General features: G+C 49.3%; 1 protein-coding gene across 2 annotated transcripts in view; it reads right to left on the reverse strand.

Moving 5' to 3' along the window:
• SH3PXD2B (SH3 and PX domains 2B) overlaps positions 1-16,906 on the reverse strand; it is a 122,303-nt gene that overhangs the window by 30,556 nt on the left and 74,841 nt on the right. For both annotated transcript variants that reach the window (XM_082380861.1, XM_082380860.1), the window contains exons 7-9: positions 11,685-11,819; positions 7,159-7,263; positions 2,401-2,518 (exon numbers count right to left, since the gene is read on the reverse strand). In XM_082380861.1, the coding sequence (XP_082236987.1) occupies positions 2,401-2,518; positions 7,159-7,263; positions 11,685-11,819 (358 nt within the window). The remainder of the gene's footprint in view (positions 1-2,400; positions 2,519-7,158; positions 7,264-11,684; positions 11,820-16,906) is intronic.

Consider the following 16,906-nt stretch of genomic DNA (forward strand, 5'->3'; position numbering starts at 1 on the left):
CACAATCCCAGCACCTATAACACACAGTGACACTTGGCTGTGACGGTCCTGTCTCCCCACTTAGAACTCGAGCTCCTGGGGGCGGAGATCATGGATGATTCATCTCTGTGTGTGAGGGCCCTCGCTCCCAGTGAGTTGAGTGAAGAAAAAAGGGGGCAAGTGGACAAACTGCCAGTGGACCTGGCAAGGGTGAGCAGCCACAAAGCTCTGCTACAGTCCTGGTCCCCGTACAGTCATCCCCACTGGGACAATGATGATAACGATAAGTGACACTCAGTGGGCACCTACTCCACGTCATTCCTGTTCCAAGCACTTTACAGCTATTGCTATAGTTCATCCATCCAACCTGGGGGTTGTCAGAAATGGATTCAGACCTAGAACGCTGGCACCAGAGTCTGTGCTGCTTTGCTGCCTCTTCCCAGAAGCCCCAGCTCCCGGCACAAAGCCTGGCATAGGCAGGGGGGGCCTCCAGTCATATTGCTTAACGAGGAGATTAAACACGCATTCAGATGAGAACGAAGCAGGTCGGGGGTTGGTTCCAGGGTTACCACAGGTCACTGAGCTTCGGAGTGACTGAGACCCTGACAGACCAGCTCACTGAATTCCAAAGGGAACTGAACGAATGTAACAATCATTTAATTCTCTGCACTATGGAACTCGGTTGAATAGCATGACCAGAGGGGTTGATTGGGACCAGAGGTGTGCTGGAGCCAGCTCACACCACTTGTGAGAGCCAACTGTTCATCTCTCTTCCCAACTCGGCGTTTAGCACCATCACAGTGGGAGCTTAAAATCTGCCACGGTGGGAGTATTTACACCACGGAAATTGGCAAACACCGCAACTCAAGAGCATTTTCCCTTGGAGAGCTGGCTGTTAAAATTGCCAGCACCCCACTGGTCTGAACCACAAAACAGGTGCCCACACCTTCGGGGACGACATCTAACAGACTGGAGATGATATATGGCAGGGTCACATCTCTCGTCAAGAATCACCTTAAGAACTAAATAGCACTGCGTTTCAATAAAAAAAAAAAAAAAAGTCCTTTATAACTGGAAGCAAACTTAAAAGGAGGCAGCAATCTGCAGTTTGGTGTCTATCAATCTTAAAATATCCTCTGAGAAGGACTAAACCTTGTGCTAATTGGAAAATGTTAGACTACACGCAATCCGGGCATCACTATGAGATAGTTCATCACTTGGGGGCACAAAGCCATAAGCAGAGAGGCAACACGTGCAATGCTGAGTGGGCTTTGGGGTCAGAAAGGTATGGGTTCAAAACCTGGCTCGGTCACTTTCTAGCTTCAGTCAAACCTTCTGAGGACCGCGGCAACATCCACTGCAACCTCATGAGGGACCCTGAGCCCAGTCGAGCCACCTGAATTCCAGAGCCTCTAAGTTTGGGGATAAATTGTTATACAGCAAGGTAACACATACACTCCAGATATGTGAGTTATCATTGTCATTACTCTGGCTTCAAACCTCAGTTCTGAGGAAGTCTTCCTGACTCCCGGGCTGAGGAGCCCTCTTCTGTGCTCCAAAGTCCCCTGTGCAGCCCTCCTACACCCCACTCGCCTCCCTGCCCTGTACTCGTGTCTGAGTCTGTCTTCCATGCCTGTGGGTGTGAACTACTGTCTCTTTCTCACTGTTGACTCACCAGCTTTCAGTAGAGAGCTTGGGCCAAAATAGATTTTGGTGTAGGTTTGCTGAATGAATGAAGGGTCACACACTCAGCCCCATGTGAGTGGTCCCAATATCCTGCCTCATATCACGGCACAGACACCAGGTGGCAGGGACCTCAGGCTTCTTCTCTTGCCCGAATTTCCTGAGGTTGCACCCTGCCCGCCCGGGTAACCAAGGAGGGAGTTCCCCGGACTTTCATTACTAAAACTGGGAAAGTCCCAAGCAGAGCAGGACGAGTTGGCCACCTTACCTACCTATGAGCTTTCAATTCCATCACATAGGTGAAAGAGCTGTGACAAAGTGTTGGGAAAGCCGGTCTCCACTGGACTCTGAGAGATGACGGCAAATGATCAGCTTTAGGACGGGCTACTGTCCGTGTGGTATTTAGCGTCCTGTTGCTCTCAGGGCGGGGCTGGAGTGGGAGATCACTCACACAGGGCAGCTTCAGCCTCCGCTTACTCATTACGAGACACATCTGGAGGTGGAGACCAGTCTTGCTCAATTGGGTTACTGCTATCGGTGGTTCAGTGTGTTTAGAGACGGTTTTGCTTATTATGGATTTTTAGAGAAGGATATGGGTAGGGAAGGAAGCCAAACAGCACAGAGGAGAAGTGTCCTTTTATAGCTCAGGCTGAAACCTCACCTCCTCTGCAACTGCTTACAGATATCTGTGCAGCTGGAGCCTATATGACCTGAAACCCACCCAGCTGCAGAGGGTACCTGATCTTCCACCAGCCTTCCAGGTTTTTCTGGATGACCTCCACCACAGCTCCTCTCTCCAGGTTCATTTCATCTTGGTCACGAGCTGTGTATGGGTAGATGACTGTGTACTTCTCCTCTGTGGGGACAAACAGATGTTGGGGTAAGTCAAGGACACTATAAGCCCCGGGACGTTGATGGCCAAGGCTGTGATCTGAGAGATGCCCTCGTAAGGAAGGATTTCCTCCAAAGACTTCTGTGCACCATCTCTGTTCCCACCCCCCCGCCCCTGGCCCCCAATAAGCGACCCTCACTTAGCCCTGGATGACCCTGTGCAAGCAGCAACAGGACACAGAACAAACGGCAGGTCAGTTCCTCTGAAATCCCTCAGCATCATACATTTGCACTCACCTTCCTCAAATCTGTGCCTCAAGGTCACCTTCCTTGACCTTGCCTTATGTAATACCCAGACCCATGGCACCCTCTTCCCCCTTACCTGGGTTTATTTTCCCCCCTTACCAGGAATTACCTTCTAACATACCAGATAATTTACTTATATTATGTTCCATGTCTGTTTCCCCCGCTAGAGTAAGAGCTCCAGGAAGGCAGGGGTTTGAGTCTGTCTTGTTCATTCCTCTACTTCTAGCACTGGGCACGGTACTGGGAATATTTAGGAACTATTTAGTAAAATAGTCAATGTTTAGTAAATGAACAAGTCCCGAAGGCCTGGTGGGAGTCACCTTGCTCATGCTGCAGCAGGGGCGGGGCGGATGTTAAACCCTCTGTGGCTCCTCTGCAGTTCTTAGTGGCGGAGGGTCAGGGACAAGCTGTATTTGGCAGCATAGTTTGGGGTGGAATCACTACCAGGGAGGAGACAGCTAGCAATGTTCATTACCTAGCTGGTAGCTGATGTCCCTTTTTCATTGTTTTCAAGCCCCTGGATCCAACCACGCCTGAAGCTTCAATTTTATTTTTTAAAATTTATTTTTTTAATTGAGATATAATCGACTTATGGGTGTACAACATAATGATTTGAGATATATATCATGAAATGATTGCCTGCTTCTGTTTTCATTAACACCACTGGGGTGCCTTCCATCCCACTCTCAGTGGTTGGTTCCCTGCTCCTCCTACCCCCAAAGCCAAGAGAGCTGCCTCCGGCTGTGTCCCTTCCACAGCAGGACCGTACCCCCGACCCCCTGCTGGGCCCCGCTGGCAGGGTTGTTCATTGTCACACTCAGCCAGGGCCCTCCAGAGAGCAAGAGCATAGCTCCCATCCCCAACACTGTCAGCAGTGACTGCTGAGACAGATAACAGATGAGTGTCCCAGGGGAGCCAGTGACGACAGGAGAGGGCTTTCCTGTTTTGGTTACACTGCAGCCCGCAGGGAGGGACTGAGCCAGCTGTGGGCTGACGTTGACGGTTAGTGTGTCCGGGCTGGCTCTCTCTCTCTCTTCTCTCTCTCTCTCTCTCTCGCTGGGAAAACACCACAGGCTGCCTGTGGCCTTCCCAGCTGGTGCAGAGGGAGGCGGAAAACACACAGGGCGTTTATTTATTTATTGATCTGGCCCCCTGACCTGCTCTGTGGGGGTTGAGCTGACTCAAGCTGCACACATCCTGTATACAGCGCAGTCAGCTGTTCTCCTCACTCACAGATACAGGCTGGGGTATGGGTGCTGTGAAGGGTGCTGGGGGTAACTCAACCCCGTGGATGCACAGGTTTCGTCTGGCCAGGTGAGACGGGGCACTGCCTGGGTCCCGGACTAAGTACTGTCAGTGCTACAGGCCCTGGACTCCTGGGGATTCTCTAGCACCCAGAGACCCTCTCTGGGCTCCGTAGGATGCTCAGGGTTCCCTAACAAAGGGAAGTGGGAGACCTTGTAGACTGCACGGTGGGTAACACTGCCTGCTTACCATCCGTCTGCCCTTCCTCTGGTGGCACTGCCAGCCTCCAGCCACATGTTTGGGTGAGGCTGACCTCGCCACCACCCAGAGGGATGGGGAGGGTGCATGACGCTGGCCTGGCCAAAGTGACTGGCCACCGTGACTAGTTCAGGGATGGCATGTGACCCAACTGGGTCAGTTGGAACCAACTGATTGTGTTGAAGGGGAAGCATTTTCTTTGGTGGGTGTCCCTGAAGGGTGCCTGGAACTACTGTCACCATGAGACAATGGTTCCAGCAAGGTGGAGAATGGGAGCTGAGGGTGGCGAGAATAAGCCTCAGGTGCCAAGGACAGGTAGAAAGGGAATGTTGCCGGCCATCAAGCCATGAGCCACTGCAGTCATCCCCAGCAGTGCACCCTGAGGGGAATTTGGGATGGAGAAAACCAGGAAGCATTCCGCGCTCTGGATACTGGCCTTAGATAGTTAAGATGCATATCTAAGGAATAACTTCAATGAGATCAGATTCTTGCATCTTTCTATTCATAGAAAAGCACTAAAATCATTAACTTATCTGTTTTTTGTGATTAGCAGTAATCTTTTGATGTTAGACTACATGTTTTGTTTTGTTTTGTTTTTCCAGCCAAAAACTCCTGTGTATCCTGGTTCCTCCCTCCTTACCTCTTTGGAGCAGTTCCTCAGAGCTATCTGAGAGGCTGTCTCCCGGCCTAGAGTCCTCAATAAGGTGCCTGTATAAAACTTAACTCACAACTTCTTGGTTGGGCATTTTTCTTCAGTTGGCAGACATTTTCAAGCTCCTGGATCCAGCCATGCTAGAAGCTGACCCTACCCTAGGGTTTTCAATGATATGAGTCAATACACTTCCCTTTTGCTTAAGCTGGTTTGACGTGGGTTTCTTTTCCCTGGCCACTCAAATGCACCTGATGAAGGGAACAGGTCACTGGCTCAGCATTACAGGGGCCCCCAGGCTTCATTTTTTAACCTGGGAAACTTTAGGGCCCCAGGCTGACAAACACCCTAAGCTCCCTCCTCCCAAACCTACATGCCAACACACACGGTACAGACCAGATCACCGTTTCTCACATGCAGCAGGCACGGGCAGTCCCAGAGCATGCAGATGCAGGGACCCGGTTCCGAATACCGAGCGGGGAGGAAAACTCCGAGGTAGGCACCTTGACGCCAGCTGATGGCATACAGGTCCCCCAGAGTCCGGCGGCGGCCCATGGGCCGGGGCAGAGACCAGTATCTCCATGAGACTGGATGGGCGGCATGTGGGGGCGAAGGGCAGAAGGCAGAGGTAAGAAGAAAGCACTTCCAGTGTCTTGAGGCAAAGGCGGCACCAAGCACGTGCTCCCACTTAGGAGCAATTATTTCTGAGTCTATGCCACGCCCCAGGTGTCTAAGAAGGACCGAATCCCTGAGTACTAACCTTGAACTTGAGTGAAGAGCCACCCAATAGACACAATGCTACTCCCAGCATGATTATGAAGAGGCACTAAGAGAAGCCCTCATGGCAGGGGGAAGAAATGTACAAACCCTTAGGAAAATGTGGTCTCTCTCCCATCTTCTAGCTGTGTGACCCCGGGCAAGTGTCTCTACTTTCTGAGCTTCTTTTCTCATCTGTAAAATGGGGACAATAATCAGTCCCTTACAGAGACATGCCCCGTGGTAGGTAGGCATCATAAACTGTCTAAGGGAGCTATAGTTTCCACGCAGCACATGACTACCCCTTACTCTGAGTTGATTTTTGCACTTTCTCCTCATTAGCCCCGCCCCTAGAGCCTGGTGGGCCCCCAAAACGCAGAGCAAAACAAAAGGCATTTTACTCTGCGGGTGCTGGTTGCAATAAAACTAAATGCAAACCACGTATGCATTTCTTTTTTTTGCTAACCTTTGAGCATAGAAATATCCCTTCTCCTTACCCTCTTTTCTGTTAAATACATACTCAAGTGGCTTTGTGTTTTCTAAACAGTCAACTAAAAGCCCCAAATATTCAACCCTAGGTAAGGCATAGCTCTATGATAATAACTGTTCCTAGTTATTTATTGTTTTAGGTTCTTTGCCAAGTGCTTTGCATGTGGGATCTAATTAAAAAAAAAAAAAAATCCCATGACGTAGATACCATCGTTTCCATTTTTAGAGGAGGTGGCTGAGGCATAGAAAGGTTAAGTTGCGGCCCAAGACCGCTCAGCCAGTAAGTGGTACAAATTCAAATTCAGTGGTGAGAGTCAAGTTCAGGTCTGACTCCAAAACCCTACTGTTTATTAGCTAAAGTGAACTCATACTCTAGATTTAGGAATGCTCCTGGAGGGAAAGGGGAGTTGGCTGGGCCTTAAGATTTCTGACACAGCGGGAACCACTCTTTAGGATACCTGTAGGGAAAGTTCTCTGGGAAACAGAAGTGTGTGTGGGTGAGTGGAGAGGGTCAGCTCTGATCCCGACACCCAGTCCGGGCCATTAAACCAACACAGAAAGCAGACAAAGCAGAGATCTTTACGGATGGCTTCAGATGTCTTGTAAATGAGCTTGGAGCAGCCCCAGCACCTTGGCCGTCAGAATAATTCAAGGGAGGAAGGGTGAGGTGTTGACAGCGATCTGGCTGGGCCCCATTGAGGTCCCATGGAGGTATCAGGGCCCCAGCTCCAGCCAGGCTCACCTGGGTTGGCTCCCCAAGGCCCCTAAGAAAGGGCGGGCTTGCTCTGCCCCAACCCCAGGGCCTGGCTTCAGGTACACAGGCTCTTGGGCCTGAGCTTGTGAGCCACTGAGGCTGGGAGGCAGAGGCTGAAGGGACGGGATTGGGTGAGGAGGCCCTCACATGGGTGACGGCCGGCGGCACAGGTCTCCGCAGTGAGCCGGAGGCCCCGGCTGCTTCCTACCTTCTTCAGGCTGTAGGGAAAACTCATCCTGCACACCATCCTGTCCTTCGAGGCAGGTTGCAGGGACCCAGCCCTGCTCTTCAGCGGTGCTGACGAACCACCAACCTGGGAAAATGAGGGTGCAGACTGATGTTAGTTGGGTCAGGTGTGAGGGCCGGGCGTCAGAATACAATATTAGATTCAGCCGCTACAGGAACCAATGCTCAGCGTAAGGCTCAAAAGTCACCATTTTATTAGTAGAACACAACTACCCATGTTAGCTGACTGCTAACTGCTAGAGACAGGCTAACAGGAAACCTGCTCGGGAGTCGGGGATGGGGGTGGGGAGAGAGGTTGTCCTAAAGGATGAGAGTAGAGAACGTAGCTCCCTTCACTAAGCTGTGCAAGGCACTAATCATTTTACTTGCATTATCTTATATCATCTTCACATTATTATTCCTACTGCACCGACGAGAAAACTGACGCTCCAAGAGGCAAGACTCGTGCAAGTTCACACGGCTTACGGCTGAGCTGAGACTTGCACCCAGGGCTCTCTGATACTGAAACCACTGCCCTAATAACTTATCTGAGACACTGATTTTGCATCTGTTCGTGTCAAGGTAAATCTGGCTGCAGATATAACAGTTTGAGAGGCTGTTCACTGAGACTCGGGCCCTCCCGTTTTAGAGAAAGGGCTCTCATGGAGCCTGTGGTAGGCAGAATAACAACACACATGGCAAAGAGTTCGAATTAAGGTCACAGATGGGATTAAGGTTGCTAATCAGCCGAACTCCCAAATAGGAGGTTATCCTGGCTTAGCTGGGGGGGCCCAGTATAATCACAAGGCAGGCAGAAGAAGGGTCAGGGGGAGATGTGGGTAAGGAAGAAAGGCACAGAGAGGGGAAACACTGCTGGTTCTGAAGGTGGAGGAAGGGGTCACGAGCCAAGGGATGTGGCTGGCCTCTAGAGAATGGAAAAGGCAAAGAAGCAGATGCTACCCAGGCCTGCAGAAGGGAACAAAGCCCCAGCAGTGCCTTTATTTTCATCCACTGGGGCCCATTTTGGGCTTCTAACCTCTAGAACCATATGATGATAAATTTGTGTTGGTGTAAGTCACTGAATTTGTGGTAATTCGTTATAGCAGCCACAGGAAGTTAATACAGGGCCCAGCTGGCTCTGCACAGCATAAATGGAAAAATAGGATCTGCTCCCCAAGATCACAAACCTCCAGGCCCTGGAGACCCCAAAGGAGAAGAGAAGGAAGGGGCAGACTCTGGACTAGCTTCCTGGTCTTACAGGGAGGCCTCTGCTTTTGAGCTCCCTGAGGTAGAAGCCACCTTCTGCTTTACTCGACTGGGTGCACCTTTTAAAATACACGTTTTGGTGGCTGGGAAGTGTGTGTGTGTGTGTGTGAATGAATGGGGTTGATAAACCTGCGGAAAACCAGAAATCAGAAATATGCCATATATGCCTTCCTAAGGACTCCTATTTGTAGGTATCCGTGCGGGGTTAAGGAACGTGTCACAACAGCAATGACAGCAAAGATGCGCCAGACTGTCTCAGTGCTTCACATCTACTACTGACTGGCTGAGTCCTCACAGCTGCCTGTGATCTGCATTCTATTACTGCCCCATTTTACAGATGGAGAAGCCAAGCTCAGAGAGGGGCAGTGACTTGACCAAGGTCACAAAGAAAGTGGCATAGCCGGGATTCGACCCAGGCCATCTGGCTTCACAGCCTCAGCTCTTAACTACTGGCACAAATGCCTCATGCTTTGCTGGAGGGAGAGTAAATTGGTATGGCCACAGTTTGGAAGCAGGTCATTTGGCTGTATCTTAACATTTAAAGTATGCATATCTTATGGTCCAGCAGTCTTCTGCATACCTAACCTAAAGAAACACTCACCAATGTGCACACAGATATACTGTTCATACTAAAGGAAGATATGGCTTATAGTATGCCATATTTTCAAATAGTATGCAGATGTTAAAAGAATAAGAGCTAAATGTTGACTTAAGAATAAGCATGTTGCAGGTCAAAATGTATAGAATGATACACCACTGGGCTTAAAAAACCTACAAAATTATATATAGACCCATGAAATATGATGTGTATGTATGCGTGTATATAGTTATATATATGTACGCATGTGCACATATATGTATACACACGTGTACAAATGTGTACACTGTGTACATACATATATACCTGTACAGAGTTTTCTTAAAAATAAATTTATTTATTCATTTATGGCCGCGCTGGGTCTTCGTTGCTGCGCGCGGGCTTTCTCTAGTTGCGGCGAGTGGGGTCTACTCTTTGTCGCGGTGTGCAGCCTTCTCATTGCGGTGGCTTCTCTTGTTGCAGAGCACAGGCTCTAGGTGTGTGGGCTTCAGTAGTTGCAGCACGTGGGCTCAGTAGTTGTGGCTCGCGGGCTCTAGAGCACAGGCTCAGTAGTTGTGGTGCACGGTGCTTAGTTGCTCCGCGGCATGTGGGATCTTCCCTGACCAGGGCTCGAACCTGTGTCCCCTGCATTGGCAGGCGGATTCTTAACCACTGCGCCACCAGGGAAGTCCTATCACTGTACACATATTTATACACATGTGTGTATACATTTATCAAGAAGCATTCACCCCAAACTGATAGAAGGGCAATCTGGGTCTGGAAAGGGGACTAGGCCTGAAACTAGCGGAAAAAAATAGATTTTAACTTTATCATTAATGTTTCAAGAAGAACACAGCCATATATTACTTGGGTAAGTAAAAGGTAATTAAAAACAAATGTTGAGTTTGTTGGCCACTTGACGATCTGGACATATGCCTTTTCCCTGCTGTCCTCTAGACACACCAGGCTTGGCCCCCACCCCATCCTGCCTCCTCCCCTTCTCCCAGCAACGTGTTCTTCCTGACGTCGCTCAAGCGGGCAAAGCAAAGCGGGGTGGGGGTGGGTGGGTGCTCCCTTCTTCCATCCCCACGGAGCGTCCCGGTCATACCCACAGACTGCCTGTACTCATTTCTAGGAATTAGAACGTCACATGGCCTTGGGGCCAGCTGGAATTGGTTAGGAACTCCAGCTCGGCAACCTGTCACAAGATCTGGGGTGAGTGACTGAGTCACTTGGAGTCTTGGTGTCTTCAGCTGTGAAGCAGGGATAACAACTGCTGTACTGTGTAATCAAGAAGTTTTGGTTGGCTAATGCTCATCTCCTGACTAATGGAAACATGCTCCAGAGGCTGCTGGAAACAGTCTTTCCCTGTTTGTTGGACCTTAACTAGTCACTGGGATATCACAGAGATTGGCCCACTAATATTGCTAGTCAATGTCACATTTTAGCTACAACAAAGCCAGTGGGGGTTTATGCCACTTTTTCCTGGAAAGGATCCACTCATCCCTTGCTCCTTGCTCTCTGTCTTCAATGGTACCAATGCCCTATTGCAGCTAAAGAAGGCAAAAGGGAAGGAAACACATTTTTGAGCATCTATGTGCCAAACACAGGCTTAGGCACTCTCTATGTACTGCCCCATTTAATCCTTGAAGCAGCCTCCTTAACGAAGTGACCTGGATGGCTGTGAAATGCAGAGTTCAGGTGGAAACCCAGGCTAAGTGTCTCAGTCACATCACATTCTGTCCCGGCCAATGTACAGGCAGACCTCGTTTTACTGTGCTTTGCTTTACTGCACTTCATGGATAATGTGTTTTTTACAGATTGGAGGTTTGCAGCAACCCTGCATCAAGCAAGTCTATTGGTGTCATTTTTCCTATAGCATTTGCTCACTTCGTGTCTCTGTGTCACATTTCGGTAATTCTCCCGGTATTTCAAACTTTTTCACTCTTATTATATTTGTTATGCTGATCTGTGATCAGTGATCTTTGATGTTACTATTGCAAAAAGATTATGACTCGCTGGAGGCTCAGATGACGGTTAGCATTTTTTAGCAATAAAGTATTTTTAAATTAAGGTATGTACATTGTTTTTTTGACATAAGACTACTGCACACTTAATAGGCTACAGTATAGTATAAATGTAACTTTCTTTTGCACTGGGAAACCAAAAAATTCATGTGACTCGCTTTATTGCAGTGGTCTGGAACCAAACCCACAATATCTCTGAGGTCTGCCTGTACGTGACCAGTGGTCCCTGTGATGGCATGTGGGCTGAGGCAGTGTGTCCATCCCACCAGAGCCCACAGCTGACAGAACCTTCATGAGGACTCCCATGGTAGCCAAAGGCAAATCAACAGAGCAAATTTCCAGTGGAATGCTGGACTCCGTGTCTCCAAGTACTCTGAAACCAGAAGGAATGTTCATAAAATGTGAACCTCAGGACAAGTCGACAACATCTGACCCAACAGGATGCTGGTGAGCTGTGACCAAGTGGAGTACTCAAGCACTATGATCAAACAAGGCCAGCTTTCTAGGAGGCCATCAACCAGATCCGTGGAAACTGACCAGCCTGGATTGGCCATTGCAGCTTCTGCACTCCCAAGCGTTTCCTGTCCCAGAGGCTTGGTGACAGTGTAGGGTGGAAGGGAGGTGGTCTAGGTCCCCTACCTGACTCGTTCTTCTCGATGATGTCTACCACTTGCCCCACGCTGAGGCTGATCTCCGAGCTCTCCTGCTTCTGGTAGTCTGCCACCACTACATACTGCTCCAGGACCATGGGGTCCACCGAGGTCAGGTCGCCCCCTGGGGATACAAAATGCCATCACACAACCCATGTGTGAAGGAACAGGAGCCAGGGGGTAGGGTGGGTCAGGAGGACATTCCAAATAGAGAAAGAAGCTGTGACAGGACTTGTCTCAGGGTCACCTCATCCATTTATTCTTTCATTCATTTGCTCACTCAACCACCAAAATTTACCAAGTGCCTGTCCTTGTGCAGGCACTGTGCTAGGCACTAAGGATTCAGAGCTGATGTGGTACTTGCCCTGAAGAAGCTGACAGCGTAGTGGGAAAGTTTTCATTCATTCATATCTATCCATCCATTCATCCACCTGCCATTATTCACCCATCATCGTCCACCCAACTGAACATCCATTCATCATTCATCCAACCAAACATCCATCTGTCTACCTATCCATTGCCATCCATCCATCCAAAATCACTCATCTATTAATTCACGAAGTCACCAGTGATGTTCCAAACACTCTACTAGATGCTGGGCATACTAAAGTGAATGAGACAGACATGACTCCTAGCCTCAAGTAGCTCAGTCTAGTTGGGGAGAGAGACACGTATACAAGTATACATGATCGCTAAGGATACAGGATAATACTAGTTTTTGATTGATGCATTGCTGGAAACAACCAGGATGCCAGACAAAGAATGAGTGGGAAAAGGATGCTACATTAAATGGAGCGGTCAGCAAGACCCCTCTAGGGAGGTGACATAAAGCAAAGACCTCCGAGGCAAGGAGGCATGAGGAGAATGGTGACAGAGTGGTGCAGGCAGACTGTGGGATGGGAAAGGGCCTGGAGCCTTCTAGGAACTGGCAGGAGGTGGCTGAAGTCCAGGAGTGAGCAGAGCGCGGTCCTGTACGAGATCACCCTGGCAGGCATGGGCCAGAGCAGGCAGGGCACGCTGGGCCAAGGCCAGAAGTTCGGATTATTTGAAACCCTGAAGTAGAAAGCCACTGAAGGAAGGGCCTTTGCGAAGGGAATGACAAGATTTACATCTTTAAAAAGACAGTTTTGGCTGCCACATGGAGACTGGATTACAGCCTGGCAAGAAAAAAAGCAGGAGACCAGATGGAGGCCACGGTGTTTGCAGACAAGAGATGATGGTAGCTTTGGACCAGGGCAGGGGCAGCTGGGCAGAGGAGCCCCTGGGGAGGCCATTTCCACAGGATGTAGCGCTGTGTGGCCCTGGTTAAATACTAAGACATATCTGATAAGTAAGTGAAAAGATATCACAGAATATGGATGATGTCAAGGGACATGTGAGTTCAGACACTCCAGAGAGAGGGGGCAGCACTTTTATTAGAGCATCAGGCTGAATGTGATGGGAGGGCAGCCTGGCTTTTGTGGCCACCGGGCCCTGGTTTTCTGAAAGTCCTGATTCAAAGGATTCCCTTCTCTTGTTTCCATAAACCACTGACATATCCATTTGTACATTTCTGTGTCCAAATACACCCATAATGAGCCGATTTCATGCATCTGTTCCCAACTCTGTTGGGTAGTATCTTATTGAAACTGGCCATGGTGGGAGTATTTACACCATGGAAAATGGCAAATGCCACAAAGCAGGGCTTCCCATCAGAGAGCTGGTTGTGAAGTATTCACCAGCACGCCGTTGCACCCCAGCCTCTGGCATCTAGAAGCAGCACAAAAGCCCTTTGTTAGAACCACGCGTTCTCCATTTCTGATGCGGAAAATCAGAGCAGGGCATTGCAGCCGGGTGAAGAAGGGTCACCGCTTCTTGGCTCTGTGACCATGTTCTGGCCATTCACCCTCCCAGGCTGAGGGTAACGGAGGGAAATGGGAGGGCCCCAGGGCAACCTTGCCACTTGCACCCTGGGTGGAGAAAGCATGAGAAGAGAGAAAGAGAGGAGAAAAAAGAGACGGAAGATGTGGGATGAAGGCTCAGAAGTAGACTGGGAGGGAAGTAGCCCCACATGAATGCCTATCACAGGCTACACACTGTACATAAACTACCTCGACACAACTGCCCTGGAAGGTGGGTCTTACTACCCCCATTTTATAGACAAGAAAACAGAGGCTCAGACATATCAGGTGACTTGCCTTGGATCTCACCGCTACCTGGTGACAAAGCCAGATCTGAACCAGGTCCACCTGGTGGCAGTAGGTGAGGAAAGAAAAGATGATAGGAAGGAAGGGTAGTCTGAGATCTTGCTCTCCTACCCCACAGGTCCCCATGACCGCCCCCCAAGTCTTATGTCTTTGCAGCTCTCAGGGTTATCTTCACTACTGCCAGCCTTCTCCTCCTCTGTCACCTCCCACCCAGGTCAGGCCTCAGAGCTGACCTCCTTCCAGCCTCAAGCATGACAGACCGCCCAAGACAGCCCGGCTACTTCAGCGGTTACATCGTTCAGTGGCCCCAGAGCAGGCTGGTCACTGCCCCCTTTCTGCTGTCCCTCTAGACAGTGATCTCTTGACTGTCTTCTTAACCCCCCGGCACTGTGCTTCTAAGAGGTACTCTTATGTGAATGAGTGAAGGCAGACGCTGGCTTGCTGGAGGCTCCTGGCTACTTGTCCTGGTCATTGTGAGCTGGGGACACATTCCCCAGTGAATGCAATAGGTAGAGACTGGGGTCCACAGTTTTTACCCCAGAATATAATCTGCCTCAGGGCTCAGAACCCCAGGAATGCATGTGCCCTTCTGTTTTAACCTCACGTGGGCTGCATCCAGGTAGCCACGCTTCCCTGTGCCTCAACTGGAGACAAAGAACTGGAGAGAGGAGAGAAGCACCCACTTCACTGTCAGGCTGGAAGCTGAGCCTGCTGCCTGGGTTAGTGGCCAGAGACAGCCCAGGTCTCCCAGGAAGGCGGGCAGTGGGCTGGAGGGGCCAGGAGGTGTCCGTGTTCACGCGTGGGGATTCTCTGCTGCCCCTTGTGGCAGCCGTCAGGACTCCCTCCCGCAGAGCCATGGGTCTGATGTGGGAGGACCTTCTTGCTAGCACTCCATCACCTCGCTTCACCCACATCCTCACTATGCCACATCCTTTTCACCAGGGTCTGAGAAAGGCTTCTTGGGGCCAGGGGTGTGCAGGTGGGACACCCCGTGATTGGTCTCCATCCTGCCCCTCCAGTCCGTCCTTCATACTGCAGCCAGAGAGCCTGCTCAGAAGTCACAAAAATGGTCCATTTTTGTGCAAGGGGAGCTAAGAATGTGTTTTTATACTTTTAAAGATTTGTAAAGAATAAGAAGGAGAATGAAAGGAAGAGGAAACAAAAAATTATCATTAGTGACAGAGTCTGCATGGGGCTTGCAAAGCCTAAAATATTTACTATCTGGACCTTTAGAGAAAAAACATTTGCCAACCTCTGGACTAGAACATGAATGGCATCTATAAAGGCTCAATAAATATTTGAATGAAGGAATGAATATTTTAAAACAGCTTTAAATGACTTCCAACCTCAGGGAGACATTCAAATGCCTTCTCTCACAGCACTTACAACATTTAATTTTGTTTACGTATCTGTCTTTTCTACCAGACTGTGAGGTTACTTCCCACATGGTGTTCCCATAAGGGGAACACCTTTTGCATTTCCCAGGGACCTAGAACACTGCCAGGCACACAGTAGGTGCTTAATAAACATTGAATGAATAACTGTGTCTGTCTTGTTCACTCAGCACAGAGGCTCAATGAACATTTGTGGCGTGAATGAACAAAGGATGAATGGAGACATCTAGAAACCCTTCCTGCCCTACACGGCTCAGGCCTCCTCCTGAGAACACACAGTGCTGAGTTACTGGCAGGCACCTGTCTATCTTATGAGCAACCAAAGACTACTCCTTCTTGCCTGTGAGAAGGGATAGAGACTTTGGATAAGTCAGGGTCCAGTTAAGCCAGGTTACTCTGTCCAAAAAGTTCAATTGTTGCTACCCGGTTTTAACAACTGCTGGTGGCCCAGTTGTACCACATACAATTTCCAGCACTCTGATCAATGGGCTGATCTATTCATTTCTGCACCAGCTCCTAACCAGGCTGCCAACTGATTTGGGGTAACTATGAGCAGGGACAGGATCAGGGAATTGGGGGACTCACTGCGAACAAGACGTGAAGCCAGGAACTGAGGAGGGCAGGGAACAGGGTTGAGGACTCTAGGCTGGCACGAGCACATCAGGTGCTGGCACAGGGCTCAGGGCTGGCATTTCTTCCAAGACTTGCTCAGGGGCCAGGTCTGAGCCTTACATATCCTTCCTGTTCTTCTATGACAGTAGCTTTTATTTCTATTTATTCACTTTTTATAAGAATGCGTTAGCACGGTTTTTAAAAAAAAAAATTTACTTATTTATTTATTTGGTTGAGTCAGGTCTTAGTTGTGGCAGGCGGCCTCCTTAGTTGTGGCTCACGGGCTCCTTAGTTGCAGCTCGCTGGCTCCGTAGTTGTGGCATGCGAACTCTTAGTTGCGGCATGCATGTGGGATCTAGTTCCCTGACCAGGGATCGAACCCAGGCCGCCTGCATTGGGAGGGCGGAGTCTTAACCACTGAGCCACCAGGGAAGTCCGACAGTAGCTTTTAGACTACTTTTCTGCCATTAAGTGGCTCAGAAAAGAGTGCATGGAGTTGCTATTTCAGGACCAGTTCTTCCAGGGCAGGTTGCCTTCATTTTATCCAGAGCACTCAACTTATCAAAACACCATTCATTTGATCTACTAGGAGTCTCAAACTAGGCTACGTAGACCATTTAGGTGTTAGGTGGAGACATCTACTGGTGGAGTGTGATATTGCAACCAGGCTCTATAATGCATAGTAATTGCAGTATCTAAAAGTTGATGCAGATAGAACTAAGTTCTAGGAGCTACAAGTGTGAAATCAAAGTATTCCTAGATGAGAAATGTCATTCTTGTGGTCCAGCAGGGAATAAGAGGGAAGGAAAAGGTCAGGAGAGAGGAGGAGCTTTGACAGTGGAAGGGTGATTTTATCATTAAAGAAGTGCTATGAAATATTCATGGGACTTCCCTGGTGGTCCAGTGGTTAAAACTCTGCACTTCCACTGCCACGGTCTCAGGTTTGATCCCTGGTCAGGGAAATAAGATCCCGCATTCCATGCAGCGTGGCCAACAAACAAAAAACAAAAACAAAAAAA

The sequence above is a fragment of the Balaenoptera borealis genome, assembly GCF_965194805.1.
Source record: "Balaenoptera borealis genome assembly, chromosome: 2".
In the NCBI taxonomy this organism is placed as follows: Eukaryota; Metazoa; Chordata; class Mammalia; order Artiodactyla; family Balaenopteridae; genus Balaenoptera; species Balaenoptera borealis.